The following is an 18,412-nucleotide window of genomic DNA, read 5'->3' on the forward strand; positions in this document are numbered from 1 at the left end:
TCACGATACATGGCCCCATTCATTCTTTCCTTTACACAGATCAGTCGTCCTGGTCCCTTTGCAGAAAAACAGCCCCAAAGCATGATGTTTCCACCTCCATGCTTCACAGTAGGTATGGTGTTCTTTGGATGCAACTCAGCATTCTCTCTCCTCCAAATACGACGAGTTGAGTTTAGACCAAAACATTCTACTTTGGTTTCATCTGACCATATGACATTCTCCCAATCCTCTTCTGGGTCATCCAAATGCTCTCTAGCAAACTTCAGACAGGCCCGGACATGTACTGGCTTAAGCAGGGGGACACGTCTGGCACTGCAGGATTTGAGTCCCTGGCAGTGTAGTGTGTTACTGATGGTAGCCTTTGTTACTTTGGTCCCAGCTCTCTGCAGGTCATTCACTAGGTCCCCCCGTGTGGTTCTGGGATTTTTGCTCACCGTTCTTGTGATCATTTTGACCCCACAGGGTGAGATCTTGCGTGGAGCCCCAGATCAAGGGAGATTATCAGTGGTCTTGTATGTCTTCCTTTTTCTAATTATTGCTCCCACAGTTGATTTCTTCACCCCAAGCTGCTTGCCTCTTGCAGATTCAGTCTTCCCAGCCTGGTGCAGGTCTACAATTTTGTTTCTAGTGTCCTTCGACAGCTCTTTGCTCTTGGCCATAGTGGAGTTTGGAGTGTGACTGAGGTTGTGGACAGGTGTCTTTTATACTGATAACAAGGTGCCATTACTACAGGTAACGAGTGGAGGACAGAGGAGCCTCTTAAAGAAGTAGTTACAGGTCTGTGAGAGCCAGACATCTTGCTTGTTTGTAGGTGACCAAATACTTATTTTCCACCATGATTTGCAAATAAATTCTTTAAAAATCAGACAATGTGATTTTCTGGATTTTTTTTCTCATTTTGTCTCTCATAGTTGAGGTATACCTATGATGAAAATTACAGGCCTCTCTCATCTTTTTAAGTGGGAGAACTTGCACAATTGGTGGCTGACTAAATACTTTTTTGCCCCACTGTATGAAGAGAATGGTCGTCATTTATTTCAGACAATTACTTTGCTATTCACCTTCCTTTTTAAATGGAAGCTAGTTCTTCACTTCATTATTTTCTTCTCCACAGATCTACTTTTACATATGCCATCAAATCAAATGTTTCCATTTTTTCCAGTGTATTCATTTCAAACCATTGTACTGAAGTCAGAAATGTCTTGTGTGAGCTGAAGCGTACTCCTGCTATAACTTCTGAGTAGCTGCCCTCCATCAGCAGGACCTGATGCAGTATCCTATGCTGTATCTGAGGATCCGCTGATCCTTGAGAACTTATTTTTGACGCGGGTAGGGGAATTGGTTGTAGTGTGTAGGAGGCGTAGGAATGCCTACCTCCGTGACTGGTTCTCCGCATCTAATCTATTGACTCTAGCATAAAGAAGGGGATATGAGGGACCCAGTGCTTCTTTTTACCATGGCTATAACTATTCAGTTCATGCGTATGGGAAGAGTACCTCCCATTGTGGAGCCCTGGTCACACATTCATAATAGCCTTCGCCTTCATCTTCACATAAGCAGGACTTCTTAAAAGCTGCTGACCAAAGGGTGAGAAATCAGTCCTTGGCTCTTTTTTTGTGCCATACGTTACTTACAACATCTTGTTTTCACAGAGCCATCTTATCCAAAAGGGGATACAAGTGGAACAGCCCGGAGAAGTTGGGAGCTTCGGACTCTTATCAGTCAGACCAAAGGTAAAAAAAATGAGTTTGTTATTTTGACAAGAAATGCATTTCTAACTGCCATTTCATAGTAGGTATAATTTAGTAATTCTCTAAAATGTTACTCTTCTTACCGTTGTCGTCAAACTATATTCACATTATTGGTGCTTGAACAAATCAACACTGTACCTTTATTTCCTTTATTTCAAGCATATCCTTGTATTTATCTACATTCTAGGTATTTTCATCATAGAATAGGAATGGGAAGCCTTTGCCCCCAGATGTTGCTTCCAGTAACATGGCCAGTGGTGACAGATATAAGTTCAAAATCATCTGGATGGCTGTAGAGTCCCTTTCCCTGTTACATGGGGCTGCTGGAGGATTAAATCAGTGTCAACATTCTTCTTGCTAGTAACTGTCCTTGGATCTTGTCACCTTTATTCAGTACAAATATATGTACATATATGCATTTATTTGAGAACCAGTGTGGAACATGGTTAAGGTGATGGACTGGGAGCAGACAGACCCAGGTTTCAGTCCTCCCTTAGGCATGAGCTGGCTAGGTCACTTTGGGCCAGTCCCTCTCTCTCAGACCTGGATTGGGAAGCTGAATGTACCATCCTGCGCTGACCAGCGTGGTTAGATTACTTATGGCAGTGTTGTCCAAACTTGGTCACTGGCTGGGGAGTTCTGGGAGTTGAAGTCCACTCATCTTAAAGTGGCCAAGTTTGGACAACACTGACTTATGGTCAGAGGCTGTGGGGAAAAAAATTCCTGAAAAATCCCCTGAATGCATCCCTGTGGGAGACACAATCAGGAAGAGACTTACAGTGCTGGCCACTGCTCCATTGTAAGGCTTTCTCTCTTGGGGCTCCTAATCATGTGCCTAGAGTAGGGATATGCAGCCTACCCTGTGCTTCCCAGTGTACACAAAGACACAGGCATGCACAGATGTAACAGGAGGGGGAATAAAAACGCACAGATGCAACACATTACAAAGAAGTAAATCAAATTCCTCCTGTAGTCACTGCTGCTAAGGGTGTTGGAGAGTATTCCACGAGCCATGTCTGCATGCTCAGTTTTTATAGCTGGATATATGTATGGGTTTGGGTCGTGGTGGTGGTGGGGGAGATGAGAAGTAATTATCTTCTAAATATTCTAAATATTAAATTGGTAAATGAAGTCTGAATGATTGACTTTTTATTTTACGAAAGATAAACATTTAGAATATTTAGAACATTTATTAGTGTTGGAACATTACTAACTTTTATACAGTACTATTTTAATGGTGTAGGTAGATAACTGCAGTTCATTCATAATCAACACTTTTGCCTTTTCTGTTTGTTTCTAGATACTGCTTCCAGACAGGGACCTATGGAAACAGTTCAGAAATCGGTCCAGCTGTTTGAGGAAAAGAGATACCGGGAAATGAGACGGAAAAATATCATTGGCCAAGTTTGTGACACGCCCAAATCTTATGATAATGTCATGCATGTAGGCTTAAGAAAGGTCACGTTTAAGTGGCAGAGGGGAAATAAAATTGGTAAGTTTCTAGTGAGCTACCTCTTGAGATTTCAGTTAATGGAGGGAGTTTTCATGTGTGCTTCTAACCCAGAAATGTTATATGTACTGTATGTCTTTCTGCATATTTTATCCTCATCTGGATCATGGACTTTGTTTTTGATTGTCAGTCTATGTATTTATAATTGCTATTTGTTTAAAAAGCCATGATGGCTTGAAGCATGCTAAGTCCGGGATATTCTGCAAGTTATTGCAGGTCATTTAGAAGTAAAATTTGCTCTGTAATGCAGCTATGTAAAGAGAAGTACTCACGGTTGAATGACATATATTTTTATATAGAAATCATTAGCTTGGGAATTGGATGGAATAAGTCAGGAGTTATGCAATGCTGTTAATATGCACTCTTCATAACAGGGCTATCTTATAAAATATTCGGGGGTGTGTGTTTAAAACACTTTCTGTTTATATGCCTGTGCATTAATTGGATTATTCATTCCTAGAGCATTCGAGGCATCTAACAAAAGAACCCACATATAAGTTTATATAGATATTCTATAGTAGATCATATATAACTGGTTCATACTGATAAAACCTAGAAAAATATTTTCATAGTGCTTAGATTTTTATTTTCTTACAATTCTGCAGGAGAAGGCCAATATGGGAAAGTTTATACTTGTATCAGCGTTGACACCGGTGAATTGATGGCTATGAAAGAAGTAAGTAATGTGCTTGTAAACCAATTTTATTTGTTTCTGTTTCCTTGTTTATGCCATTTATTTAATTAGTTAAATAGCAGCTTTTTAAATTACCTCATTTACTGTGAGGGGATGCCTCATTCCTACCAACACTTCTGCTTCTTAATATCAGAAGGTATTCAACGTAGAATGGAAGCGTGGGCGAAACTGAGGAAATAGGGGCTTCTCAGTAGCTGCACTAACATCATTTAATAACTTACTGCATGAAGTAAGCTCAGCTCTTGAACTTACAGCTCTTGTTTGCTGATTGGTAAAGACTGTGTACTTTTTTTGTCTGTAGTCCCTGCTTGATTATTTTTTAACAGATTTTAAACTTTTGTTACTTGCCCTAGATAGTGCATTGAAGGTAGAATAGAAGGGAAGAGATTTCTGTATTATCTGTGCAGATATGTGATTGTTCTTACTCATTCTGCATGACAGTATAAACAGGTCTGTAGGTGGCTTCGGTGGTGCTTTTCTCCAGTCTCTTTTCCTGTTAGCTTGGGTTGCAACACTCATGAAATACTATGGCTTTTTGCAGATAAGATTTCAACCCAATGATCACAAAACGATAAAAGAAACTGCAGATGAGTTGAAAATTTTTGAAGGCATTAAGCATCCTAATCTGGTCCGCTACTTTGGTGTAGAACTTCACAGGGTAAGGAAACGGTGGTCGTCGACCCTTGCAGTTCACATAGAATAAAAACTCAAATTAGTAGGAGTATACAGGAATGTTGGTCTTGCTTTATTTTTTTTACGCTACGTATGCTGTGTTTCATTTTATTTGTTGAAGTAATTACCTTTGGATTGTTCCAGGATTATATTTGCTATTTAGGGAACAAATCAAGCATGTGAGAAGCACAATCCAATTTCCCAACAAGGGGCAGTGGATTTGGATAGAGGATGCGTAGGGTTTGATCTCTTAGCCTATCACCCAGCTGGCTTCTGTGCCTAAAGGAGCGCTAGAACTCCTGGTCTCCTGGCTTCTAGTCCAGCACCTTTAACCACCACACCAAACTAGCTCTCATGTTTCACATTCAGAGCTTCCTGGACCATACCTATAGGAAAGAATTGTATTCTACCTAGTGAGGATTGAATAAATCCAAGTAAAACTGTTTGCACCTTGATTACAGGAAGAAATGTATATCTTTATGGAGTATTGTGATGAGGGAACTCTGGAAGAAGTGTCAAGGCTGGGCCTCCAAGAACATGTTATTAGGCTCTACACAAAGCAGATCACAACTGCCATCAATGTGTTGCACGAACATGGTATAGTGCATCGAGATATTAAAGGTAGAGATTTCTCTTTTACTTTGGACTGCTCCACAGATTTTTGTTTAAAGCCAATGTAAATATACATTTTAGAAACAAATCCCTTCAAATAGCAGGCTCATGAAAAATATATCATTTTTAGCCTTTTTCAGTTCCTCTTCTCCACACTAGGAGGTTTTAGCACTTAAGAGAGGTTTTCTTGCTTGCCAGCCGGAATTTACTGCTGGTTGTGTCTTTCACAGTTGTGATCAATATTTACAGATGAAGAGAATTATCTATGTTAGTTTTAGAGATCATCTTCTGCCTTATGTTCTATCATTAATATAAGGCAGAAGATGATCTCTAAAACTCTGTATGACTAGATGCCAAATCCTTAGCAAATGTCAATGTTTACCACTAATTTCTAAGAGAAGGTCATTACTTCTTCTTCCTTCTTCCTTCTTCTTTGGACTATGAGCATTCTTTACTGATAAAGGAGACCACTTATCAAGTCACAAATGGGAAAATGTTATTACAATAATGACATCAGCATACATAAAAGTCCAAAGAACTTTTATATTTATATGCTGATGTTTAGGAGATTGTTTAGGGAATAGAAGCAGCAGGTAGTTATGCTTGACTACATGACATTAATGGTTGTTTTTCACCACTTGAAAGCCAAGTTGCCATTAGAACTAGGTTTTAATGTAACTCATCATGACCTAAGGATTGGCCTAAACATTCCTTTCTCAGTTTTGCAGATTGCTAGAATAGCATGCTAGCTTGAGCAGTCAGATAGACCTGCCTGAATAATGATTAATGCTGCTTGCTGTCCCACCTCACTGTAACAGATTCTTGAATCTCAGTTTCTCCCTCTGTCTCTCTTGGACCATTTTCAGTTTCCATAACAATGTTCTAGGGAGGCATCCTGCAGATGGAAGCTCTTTCTCCCTTTCAGAGCTCAAGCTGGAGAGGAAAGAAAGGACCAACTGCCATTAGTCTTCTGGGATCAGGAATTAGTACAAACTAATGACAGTTTTCCCTCCTGGCTTTTCTTCCCACTAAGAAATCATAAAAGGGATATAACAGCAGTCCCCATCTTTCATTCAAGGAACGCAGGAGTGCTGAGTCAGAGATAAGATTCAGATGAATGAATCAATGGAAATGTGTGATCTCCCACCCTGGATTGCATGCAAGATACTTAGAGGAACTTGTGAGCAGGAAATATTAACTGTCCAGATATCTATAATGTACGTCCATTTATAGTTGAGCCTGATTCCTCTGTAATAACTTGATTCTAAAATCTTTTTCTAATTTTTAGTTGTGAAATCATTTTTCTTTCTTTTCTTTTTTTTTTTTTTTGGCTTTAAGGAGCGAACATCTTTCTTACATCATCAGGACTGATTAAGCTGGGAGATTTTGGCTGCTCGGTAAAATTAAAGAATAATACACAGACAATGCCTGGTGAGGTGAATAGTACTCTGGGAACTGCAGGTAAGGAAGAATATACAAAACAATCCTTGTATATGGCACTGCCTAGTGGCCATTGAGAGACTCTGCTGCATGCTCTTGGCTTCCTATGTTATGTTGTTATGAGAATGTGAGTTCTGACCTGCAACAAGCATCCATCCATCATCCATCCTGATGCAGGCATCCTTACTCATTTCAATAAATACATATTAAGGGGGGGATGTTGTATGTATGAGAGAGACTCTCAAATGAAAAGAACGTCCTGTATGAGCAACAGATCTGTGTTAGTGTCTTGAATGCATCTAGGCTGGGTGGAAGACAAAACGGGATCCAAAATTACCGTATTTTTCCGTCAATAAGACACCCCCATGTACAAGACGACCCCCACTTTTCTAACCCAAAATTAAGAAATCAATATTTTAAAGATAGTGCAGAACACATTTTTATTTAGTAATTAGTTAACATTTACCTGATACACTCGGTGGGAGGAGGTCCAAACCATCTCTCTGCAGCTCTATTTCCATGTTCTTTTGCATAACTGATTATATTCAATCACGAGTGAAACTGCCGATAGCTTGTCTCTGCAAACAGACTTCCTCCAATTGGTTTGTTCAGCATCAGCTGACGTCAGTTACATAAGGCTCATGATTGGAGGAAGTCTGTTTGCAGACTCAAGCTATTTCACTCGTGATTGGAAGCTAGCAATAGGAGGAAGCCTCTTTGCAGAGACAAAGTATGGGCAGTTTTGCAACCGCGCAGTTCTCTCCTCGGCTGACTTCCTTGAATAAGACGCCCTTCAATTTTTAGCGTAAGGATTTTAGAAAAAAGTATCGTCTTATAGTTGGAAAAATACGGTATTTAAAGCAGCAATATCAGAGGATTTAAAATACTGCACAATGTTATTTACATAAATCTTTAGCATTGCAGGTGTTGCTGAAAAGTTGAGGAATTTGTAACTGCATGGACATGTCCATATCGTTTTCTTTGCCATTGCCTTCTTCCAGGCTTCTGTTGTTTACTTCCCAGTTTAGTCCTATTATATTCCTGGTGGTCATCCATTCCAAATACTGTTTAGCTTTTGTTTAGGTTTTCAGGATTGGTCAACGTTGGTTAAGTCTTGCCACCTTCTGGAGGATCAGTGTTATTACAGATCTGTAAATCTAAATCAAAAATAAAATCTGAAGATTGTGTTGTTAGAATTGTCCAAACTGTGCATACCAGTGAAGTGCTCATAAACTCTGTCTGTTATTGCTTGTCTATTATTGCAAAGTATTCAGTAATTTTTGCCCCACTTCTATACTCTGATTATACCTATGCATCTGGTCTATTATCTTTTAACATGCTAACATGTCCTACATACTTGAAACTCTATTACATATTTAAACTGCATAAAAGAACATACTGTTTGATTAAAATTCTCATTACTTGCATGGTCAAGAGATTGGAGTGGTGAATGTGGACATAGATTTAATCATAGATTTTTACTGGAGGCCTGAATTTTTTTTCATCATCCATTTTCTGCCTTCAAAATGGAATTAAGCAGATACAGCTTTTAATGAATAATATTCCAACTATATAGCCTTCCCTTTTTCTTGCTGATCTTCTATTATATGTTATTTCTACGCAGAAGCAAAGTTTTATTAATAAAATGTTGATTGATTTTGTGCCATCAAGTCAGTGTTGCCTCTTAGTGATCATATAGACCTCTTCCAGGATAATATAAAATAAAGTTAAAAATCAATTACTCCCAAACAGATAATGCAAACTGTCTATTCAGTTTAATCCTGCTTATTGTAGAGTACTATATAATCAAATTTCATGGAGTGCTTGAGAAAAATTACTGAATTTTCTTGAACATTTTGATCATTTCACTAAAACTATGTCAATAGCTATACTGTCCCTGTAAGCACTCTAACAGATGCAAGAGATTTCTCTTTCAGACACTAAATGTACACAGCTTACGTGTTTATATGACAGCCATGTTTGCATAATTTTCAAAAATGGAGAAGGATGTAAGAGAGTGTTCTGAATTTCTGTAGAATAGTAGGTAAGCAGTGAGCTAGAAGGTTCCTGTTTCTAATAATTTCTGTACTATTAATTCAGTAGGTAGCTTTAGGAGAGCTTATTATGCATTTATTTATTTAGCATGAAACTTGGCTAAATGGAAGGAGTATATGATCTTTCCAAGAATCAGAATAGGCACAACCAGGTTAGGACACACAAACAGTTTGCCCTGATGTAAGATAATTTCCTATCCCCTGTTATGAAAAATAAATATGTCAAAGGGAACAGAGGCAAAACATTCGCTTACGTTCCTCCTCCAAATGCAAGAATATTAACACAAATACTATGAAGGACTGCTGAGATAACACAGACTGTTTTAGACTCTCTAACGCAGTGTTTCTCAACCTTGGGAACTTTAAGATGTTATATAAACAGCTAAGTGATAATACAGTAATACTTGTAAAATTTTAATTGATTTTTGCAGAATACATGTAATGAGTGTAGTGCTGAATATAATGGGGGTTCGCTTGAGTCTTGCTAATACAAGACTAATCAGAGCCAAAGAACAGATTGTATCTGGAAACCTTATACTTTTTTCTTCTTCTTTTAAAGATGACAACTACTGTACAGCTTTTTACATCAGCAGCTACTCTAGCCATTAATTTGGTTTATTGTATCAGTAATTATGAATGCAACTTTTATTAGCTCCTACTTAGTTTCATGCAAGTTCTATTTACGTGATTACTTACGTAATGATGCTTGCTATTATGCAAAGGGGTTTTATAGGGATATGTGACTATTTGGATCCAAAATGAAAAAGATGCTTTGGAAGGGATGTGTGTTCACTTGCTGCACCTGTCAGTCACTTCTTGAAGAAGCCCCAACTTTCCCTGGCTCACACTAAAGCTGTGCAATCCCAGGAAAACAGACATATGAGTTATGGAGGTGGTAACCGGGTATGGTGTCTTTGTTGTACCTTGTTGATGCCTCAACTCAAAAGTGCATTTTCCTGGGACCACATGGTCGCTGTGCAAGGGCAGAAAAAGACAGGGATTCTTAAAGAAGGCACAGACAGGGGCAGTGAGCATGCCCACATTCCCCTCTCCCAAAAAACCCTCCTTTTCTGCATTGGATCTGAATAGCTGCATATTGCTAAGGTTTTACGATATTTATTTCTGGGTTTGAACTAGTCCTGCATAGACATAATTTTGTGTTAAAATTATGTGTTAATAATTATGTGTTAAAATATTTCCCTTGTACTGGAGTCAGTGGACATCTGTAGCTCTCTCATAAGGAGAAAATATCTTGGAAAAGCAAAATAAAATTTGTGAAAATGCTTCTAAAATAAGCAATAATGTCTACATTAAGTTCACATAGAATAACTGAAGGTTGTACTTTGTACTTACTAACATGGCAGTACCAGTGGGTAACTTACTACTGAACTGTTGATCGTGATTTGGTTTCTCAGACGAATCCCTTTGTTTAGAAGCCTCCTGTTCCTTTTCTTGCATAAACTGATGTGATCATGTATGTTGTTTCAAAGCATACATGGCTCCTGAAGTGATTACCAGAGCTAAAGGAGAAGGTCATGGACGTGCAGCAGACATCTGGAGTCTTGGATGTGTCGTGATTGAAATGGTCACAGGGAAGGTAAGTGTCCTGTATGACATTAAACTAATTTAGTTACTCAGGAGGCTCTGTGGGTAATCTCAAACATGCCATTACTGGATTTTTGAGAAATTGGATAACTTGAACTTTACTCAGTTAGAAGTCATTGGCGAGAGAAAAATTAATTTTGACTTAAATGCTCAGTGTACTCTCTTTAATACAAAGATCTGATTCACCTGCATATAACTTAGTTTAATAAATTGAAGTATGTATGTATGTATGTATGTATGTATGTATGTATGTATTTATTTATTTATTTATTTATTTATTTATTTATTACATTTATATGCCACCCATCTCCCCCAGAGGGGGACTCTGGGCAGCTCATAATTAAAATCAAACAGTAAAAACAGTAAAAATAAATATCCATATTAAATCACCTAAAAAATAATACTATATAAAAAGTCTATATACATAAAAAGAATAATTCAAGATGATGGCGGGGGGAGGGCAGAATCAATTACTCCACCAGCCAATTCCAACAATGTGAGCCCCCATCAGGCTCCCAGGCCATCTGGCATAGCCAAGATTTCACACTCTTCCTGAAGGCCATGAGAGTGGGGGCACAGCGCACCTCAGGTGGTAAGTTGTTCTATAGGGCAGGGACCACAGTAGAAAAGGCCCTCTTCCTAGATCCTATCAGCCAAAACTCCTTGACTAGTGGTGTCTGCAACATGCCCCTTCTACCAGACCGAGTGGGGCAGGCCGATGTAACGGGTGAGACAGCTCCTCAGATAACCTGGTCCTGTGCCATGAATTATGAATGAATCTTGTGCTTGCAACATCATTTGGTTGATTTGTCTTTTTTAGCACGGTTAAGAACCCAGATTTTTGCTATATCCAAATATGGGAACGGGTTAATTTGTAGATTTCAGATAAGCCAGGATTGTAAATATACTTCAAAATCCATAAACCTAAAGCCTGTTCAGACATATACTTGAATGTATGAAGTTATTTATTTAATTTCAGTGTAGGCATGGGACAGCATATGCTGGCCAAGCCACCTACAATGCCCCCCCAATTGGCTTTTGCTTTCCCTGGCACTTGAGTTGAGTGGGGAGTCCTGAAGAGAAACTGCACTTGCAGTTCCTCAAGTGCAAATGCTGCTTTGTGTGTGAATCAGAATGTAAGTTCTAGGATTGCAGAAAAAACTTTAAGCAAACTCAGGAGCTCCTTTCCAATTGCCCAGCTGAGCATGTGCAGGTCAGGGAGAATAAGGTGTGTTAGGTGGTCCACAGGGGGGATAAGGAGCAGGGCCTGAGTTTTAGGCCATCACTTGTTCATTAAGTACGCAAATAGGAGTGTAGTTTCTTTGGTTTGGATTTGAAAATAAAGTATGATTAATTATTTATTTCTAGCCTTCAGCAGTGCCAAGGAGTAAAAAATGGAACATAGCTTGGCTTATTATTCCATCTCATATTTAAATTGTTGCAATAAAGATAGCTTAAGTGAAGCCACTTCCTACCTTTTTTCCCCCTGAGATTCTTCTTACAGGAAAACATGTTTGACTGTTTTTGACATAGGTAGGTGAATCAAGCGATTGTATCGATGCATATTTAAATTAAAACTGTAATTTATGAGGCAGCTTTCCCCCTTTTAAATTACTTAAAGAGGTAGAGTTCCCACATCTTGGAACGAAGCCTTTGTTTTTCTGTGATGTAACTAGGAAGCTTCTGTTGTGTTCCAGGCTGTGGGGCACTTTAAAAATAAAGGCACTTAAAGCAGTGTACTGGATCTAAGCCTCATTTTACATTTAAGGTATCATTTAATCCATCTCTGAGTTGAAAAAAAGTGTTTTGAGCAGCATGTTTTCTCTGCTACCTTTAGCAGAGCCAATAAATACAGAAAGAGGTGTATTGTTCTCTTCCAAGCATCTGATAGCCATTGCACTGAAGTAAAGTATAAAAGATGTCCTTACAATGTTATAAAAATATACATTTGGGACTGTCACATATCTACAGCCCTACACTTATTGATATAACTAATTTAGCTAATTTCTCTTGCATCTAATGCATTTGTTACAGAATTAAAAAAAAAAAATTCAAGCAGTTATAATGGTTGTCCTGTTTTTTTCTCTTCTGTTGTCTTTGATTTCTTGCTTCATTTTCTTCTTTATTCCCCCTTGTGGACAGTGTTATGCTGCTTCCTTGGGTGTATGTTGATAGATTTATGCAGGAGTCTTGAATGTCAGCTGAAAGTCGGATCAGTGTAAGAACTGCTTGGGAACATCATTTGGTGCACTGCTTAGTTCTTAAATATATTATTAGGTTAGAGAGGTAGCTACACACTGATTTCAACTGCCCCACGCCATATGCTTATTTGTGAACCTCTGTACTCAGTTTTATTCATTATGCTTATCAGAGCTTTAATGCTATCAAAGAAGAAATGCAGCAACTAACTCACCACAATGTATATGTTACCTGGTCAGTGAAAAAGCTAATTCTTTCAACATGGATACTCATACTTTGTTGCAGAGACCCTGGCATGAATTTGAACACAACTTCCAGATCATGTATAGAGTAGGAATGGGTCATAAGCCCCCTATACCAGAAAGGATAAGTCCAGAAGGAAAAGGTTTCCTTTCTCATTGCCTGGAGAGTGATCCAAAGATGAGATGGACAGCTAGCCAGCTCCTCGACCATTCGTTTGTCAAGGTTGGTTAAGCTTGACTATTCTTGTTAGTAACTGTGGGCGTCTTATTCTTTAGAAAAGAAATGTAACTGTTTAAATGAAAAAGAGCTTGTAGATTTTAGTTCTAGTCTTTGTAAGCAATTACTACTTATTTTTCTTATTTTAGAGTCATCAGAAAAACTGAAACAGCATAAATAATTCAGTAGTACTTAACTCCTAACTAATTGGGAGATGAAGACTTTGCTTGCACTTGCACAGTGTTTCCCCACATTGGCAACTTCCCAATGATTATGTTTTGTGTGCCGTAGTGAGAATGCACAATGCACAAAAGGGAGGTAGGGGCAGACTTGGGAGAGTCCACAGTTTTGCAGCAGTGCTAAGCATCTTTAAAGCAGAATAAAATATCCTAACCCTAACCAGATATGCTCAGTAGCCATAGAATGCTGGAGTTGGAAAACCGGGGCGGTGGAAGGGTGGCGGAATGAAGGCATTGGCTAGAATCCAGAACAGCGTAATTCCAAAGTGCAACATTTGTCTTAATCTGAAATTGCTTTGAGAAAGATGTGCGTCAGCTTTTTGGAATTATTTGGCTGTTGTTGCTCTTACATATGTCAGCATTCAGACTTCGGAAAGTTTTTTGTTCTATACAAAATTGTAGAGTTGTAGACTAACCCGACCAAGAGGAGCAGGAAGCAGCATGAAATGTTCGTCAGAACCATTTTTTAAGTTTTAAAAGAAAATGTCCTTTTAGCAGGCAGGTTAGTATGTTAGACAGAACAAGGAGAGCTCTGAATTGGTATGGTTATGTAATGAATAAGCTGTTCTTGGTAAATGTTACAGTCTCATAGGCACCTACAAATATGATGATTTTACAATAAAAAGTTACTGCAGTGTTGTTGTGGGCCAGAAAACTGGCCTTGGCTGTAGCCCCAGCTTTTGGTACATGTTGTCTCTAGAGATAACTGTGGCCCATTGTAATCAGGTCTTTTATGTCTAGTGGGCAAGGCTGTTGAACAATTTTTTATTGTTTGATTCATGCCAGTGTTTATATATTAAGACTGATGCTGACATTCTTGTATACTGCCCAGAATCATGAGATTGGGGTGGTGTATAAATTATGCTAATAAGCAAAGAAACAAATCTAATCATATTTGTGAGTAGCTTACTAGATTTCTGTTAGCCTGATATTGGCTAATAATAATAATATCGGATCATCGTCATCTGTTGTTGTTGCTATTTATATTTGTATGCCATCTTTCCTCTAGGAGTTCCAAATGGCATACATAACTCTCTTGCATCTAACTTCCTCCACATCACAACCCAGTGGGGTGGATTGGGTTAAGTGAAAATGATGGGCCTAAATTCACCCTGTGAGTTTCTATAGCTGAACCTGGGTCTCCTCTGTCCTCTTCCAACACCATAGTTACTAGGTTAACACTGGCTAAATTTACTGGATTAACATATGACACTTGGAGACCTATAGAAGCTATGTCCTCTTTTTAACTTTCTGCTATAGTATCAATAGTGCAGCTGTTACACTTCGAAGGAACTTCCACATCTCTTGAAAAGTAAAAACAGAATGATACAATTGCATCTAGGTAGTAGTTGCAGTAGAAGATAGCTCAAGAGTTATTGTCAATGAATGAGAAGCATACCTTTAAAAAAAAAGCTGAACAGGGCTAATTATCTCTTCTCTCCCTGTTACAATCCAGGTGTGCACAGATGAAGAATGAAGCTATGCACAGGGCTTCCTGTACTCGGGTGAAGTATTTCTGAATCACTACTATATGTAATATTTACATACAGACTGTGCTGAGACACAGGATATGACTCAAGGCCTAACACAACTGAAGACTGCACAAGTGACAAGCGTCACTTCTACTGCTGCTGCTGTTTGTTTCCCTTGGTACCTGTTGCTCCCCTGGCAGCCCCCATGAGTTTAAAGAAGCTGCATGTTTCAGTGAAAGTGCCATTACTACTGTATAATGGACCATGACCTTATTTTTGTTCTTTCTCTGTTTCTCAGATGACTGAGAGCTGTAATGTTAATATGTAGGATTTTTGAACTTTTAGGTTCAAAAAAAGTTAGTGTTATATCAGGCATTCTGAACCTTATTTTTAATCTCCTGTTTGTTGAGTGCACTGACTGTGAACTTCTACTTTTCTGTTTTTTGTTTCTGTTTTTTATTGGCCAGCTTGATTTGTTATGCAACGTTGATTGATGAAATGTAAAAGCTTTTTCTCAATAAATGGTTTATTTTAGGAAGACTTTGATTCCTATTTTGTTGTCGAAGCTGCTACTTAAATGCCTTCAGAAGTTTTATAGGATGCGGGCTGCAGTTGTGTTTCAAGAGTCTAGCTATTTGAGCTATAATAAAGTTTGGGCAGGCTTTTTAAAATTCCTGAGAAGGTAAATAGCACTTTTACTGTTTGCTCACAGTTATGATTATATCTGCCGTTAAGCCTCAACTGAAGTGTGAATCCAGATGGTCAGATGTGACTGATGTAGGAATCGGTCATGTCATTCACCTGCAGTGATAGACTTTGGGGACATACCAGGCTGTGGTTTTAACTCTTAGCAGTGTATACCTAGGCTTGATGATTCCATATACCACTCCCCCCATTCTGTTTACAATTCTCTGAGTCACAGAAATGAATCTTTGACTGTGTTTTTTTTTATACATGCATGCACAAAGAGGAGCATTATGTTTAAGGGGATTAAGTGTCTTCATACAAAACCATGACATGGAAAAACAGATTTTTCTTTGAAGTCAGTCTCAATAGGATATTTTTGTGCAACGATAGGTGGATTTGTATTTGGCTGTAGCCTGCAAATAAGCACTTTCAAAACCTTTAAACTCTGAAAGGCACATGGCTATATTGTCTATTCTTTTAAAAAGTGGTGAAAACCAAAATGCTTCTTTGCACCAAGTTTAAAATATTAAAATTTTATTTTCCATTATTCAAAGGCAAAAGATACAGCCTAGGAGAAAATCCATGTTAAGCATTAAGCATGGGAAAGCAAAGGCTTCCTTGTAAGAGCCCAAAGCCAAATCAGAATACAGATAAATATAGTCCAGGAACAGTTCAAAACTCCAGATGTCACAGAAAGATAATCAGCGAATCCAGGACTGAAAAGCCAAGATTCAGGTAGCACCCAAGATTCAGAGATGTGACAGCATGGAACTGAGGTTAGAGTGGTCGTTCCTAATAAAGAAGCTAGCCTGTGGAGGAGTACAGTGATAACCTTGAAGGAGATATGCAAGAGCTGTTATGAAAATATTAGTTTAGCTCAGAAAGGAGAGAGAAAAAAGCTCAAGATTGCCTTGGAGGGAGGAAAAGAGAATGTGTTCCGGTTTCAGGATTCTGTTATCACACCAGTTAAGTATACTTCCAGTAGTTCTTGTGGTGTCTGTTTCCTGACCTGGTCTGCCTTGGAGGGCTGACATGGCCATTGACAGTTGCCTTAATGTAGGCTTGACAGCCATTGCCACTTTTGCTTCTCGAGTTGAGCAGAGCACCTCTGTCTCAGCTCTCCAGAGTTTGTGTCAAGTCCTCAGGCTGGGTAGCTGCTTGGAGTTGGGGCTTCCATTATCTGACGTATGCATCACTTGTTCCAGATGTTTGCTGGCCGAGTTAGCCTGAAATCCCTTATTCATCTCTGAGGCTGACATTCATCCAGAGCAGGCTCTTCCATGTCTAAGCCTTCTGACTTGAAGTAGTCATGACACTACCTCCCAAGAATGTTTTGTGTCCAAGTAACCCTTCCCCTTAATCCAATATTCAAGCCTGGCCCTCTGACACCCAAGAGCCCAGTGTATGCTTTATCTGGAATTCCTCCTCACAGAGACTGGATGGGGTAGAGGTCAACAAGAGGTAAGGAAGGCATTCCAGCTTTACCAGCAAAGAGCAGAAACTTGCAGTCAAAAGGCCATTGAATGTTTCTGTTCTACAATGGAATAGTCCAACTTCTTAACTTCTTAAACAGAGAGAAGAAATCTGGTAGATGTACTCTCTCAACAGTGATGGAGAGGGTGTGTGGCTTCCTGATGAGGACATCTGGTAGAGGGCTGGTAGGAAGCCTTGGCACAACCTAGTTGATCTTTTAGGGAGCACTAAGCAGCCTGAAGTTAATGGCCTCTGGAACGAGAGGGATGGAAAATATAGTTAAGTGGAAGCATATATTGAATTGTTACAAGCAAGCTAAACCATTGGTAAAAAAGCAGATCCCTTGTCTTGCTGGTAGTTTACATAGCAATGAAATAACTGCATTTCTTCTCTGTTTCCCCTCCAGTTGTGGATGATGAGTAGAAGGCAGGTGGAGCTTTCTATCCAATGGTTGAAATTGTTCCAAAAATATTCCATGAATCCCAGGCTTGTGTCAGAAACCAGTTGATTAGACAAATTGTGATACTGTTCTTAGCCTTGGTTATGCTCATCTATGCTCTGTATCTTACTGTACTTAGTTGTGCCTGATGTGTATTGAATGTGTGAATAGATGTCTTCTAGAAATGAATGGACTATATTCATCCCCTTTCCCTGTGTTACAGCCACAATTTGGGTTTAGATGTCATTGCTTTCAGGCTGCATAACTTGGCTTCAAGCATGAGAAGGAGTGTTGTAATATTCTCACATCAGGATGGATTTAATGCTAAAAAACATTCTACTTTCAAGAAGAATTGGACAGGAAAAGCCTTTCCTATTTTGTTTTTAGTTGTTGGTTTTTTATTATTAAAGCAAATCTACACATAAGATCATTCTTGAAAAGCCAGCTTGAAACTGTTACTACTCTTATTTGATGCACTGTAGCATCTGGAATATAAGAAGGAAAATTCCTGAGTTTTGTTTGCTGCTTCCCTTAAACAGCAAGGCTGGGCTGGTGGTCTATTAGCACTACACCATAGTTGTACACTACTCAGCTGGTAGTACAGTAGGTGTGTTAAAGTTGCTGTTTTAGTACTATAGAATGGTGTAACACTGAATTGATGCAATGACAGTGAAATAGCTTCCCAAGCAGAAATATGAATATGGAAGTCTTTTTATTGTTGCATATCTTAAAAAACGGAAAGGAATGGGAGAAAAACCCTAAATAAAACTGCTGCTTGTGTCCTGTTGTGGCTCTGATCTGGTGTTGCTGAACTTTATTCAACTTGTATTATAACAGATTGGGGTGAAGGAGAAAGGAATCAGAAGATGCCTAGAGATGATGAACAGAGTCCTACAGCTAGACTTGCCCCATTTCTGCTTCCCTTCTGTGATTGAAGATTAGACAACCTGAAGGAGTGAACCAAACACTTTGGTTATAATGTGCTACACATGCAAAATCGTGCTGTACCATTAGCCAGTGAGTCAAAACAGATGCAATGAAGATTAGGTCATGATTTGGCAGCAAATTTCATGCTGGCATTGTTTCCTGTTGATTTAAAGATTGTT

The 18,412-nt window shown here is 38.8% G+C and overlaps 1 protein-coding gene across 6 annotated transcripts in view; it reads left to right on the plus strand.

Moving 5' to 3' along the window:
* The window catches only part of MAP3K4 (mitogen-activated protein kinase kinase kinase 4), a 94,214-nt gene extending 78,975 nt beyond the window's left edge, over window positions 1–15,239 (plus strand). For all 6 annotated transcript variants that reach the window (XM_088142794.1, XM_007432557.3, XM_007432555.3 and 3 more), the window contains 9 exons: window positions 1,653–1,733; window positions 3,052–3,243; window positions 3,867–3,937; window positions 4,497–4,613; window positions 5,089–5,248; window positions 6,578–6,700; window positions 10,224–10,330; window positions 12,823–13,002; window positions 14,692–15,239. In XM_088142794.1, the coding sequence (XP_087998920.1) occupies window positions 1,653–1,733; window positions 3,052–3,243; window positions 3,867–3,937; window positions 4,497–4,613; window positions 5,089–5,248; window positions 6,578–6,700; window positions 10,224–10,330; window positions 12,823–13,002; window positions 14,692–14,712 (1,052 nt within the window). In that variant the 3' untranslated portion in view covers window positions 14,713–15,239. The remainder of the gene's footprint in view (window positions 1–1,652; window positions 1,734–3,051; window positions 3,244–3,866; window positions 3,938–4,496; window positions 4,614–5,088; window positions 5,249–6,577; window positions 6,701–10,223; window positions 10,331–12,822; window positions 13,003–14,691) is intronic.
* Window positions 15,240–18,412: the final 3,173 nt, after the last annotated feature.

Source organism: Python bivittatus, unplaced genomic scaffold, assembly GCF_059951505.1.
Source record: "Python bivittatus isolate LINGU-HERP-01145 unplaced genomic scaffold, Pbiv_v1 ctg000020_np1212, whole genome shotgun sequence".
Lineage (NCBI taxonomy): Eukaryota > Metazoa > Chordata > Lepidosauria > Squamata > Pythonidae > Python > Python bivittatus.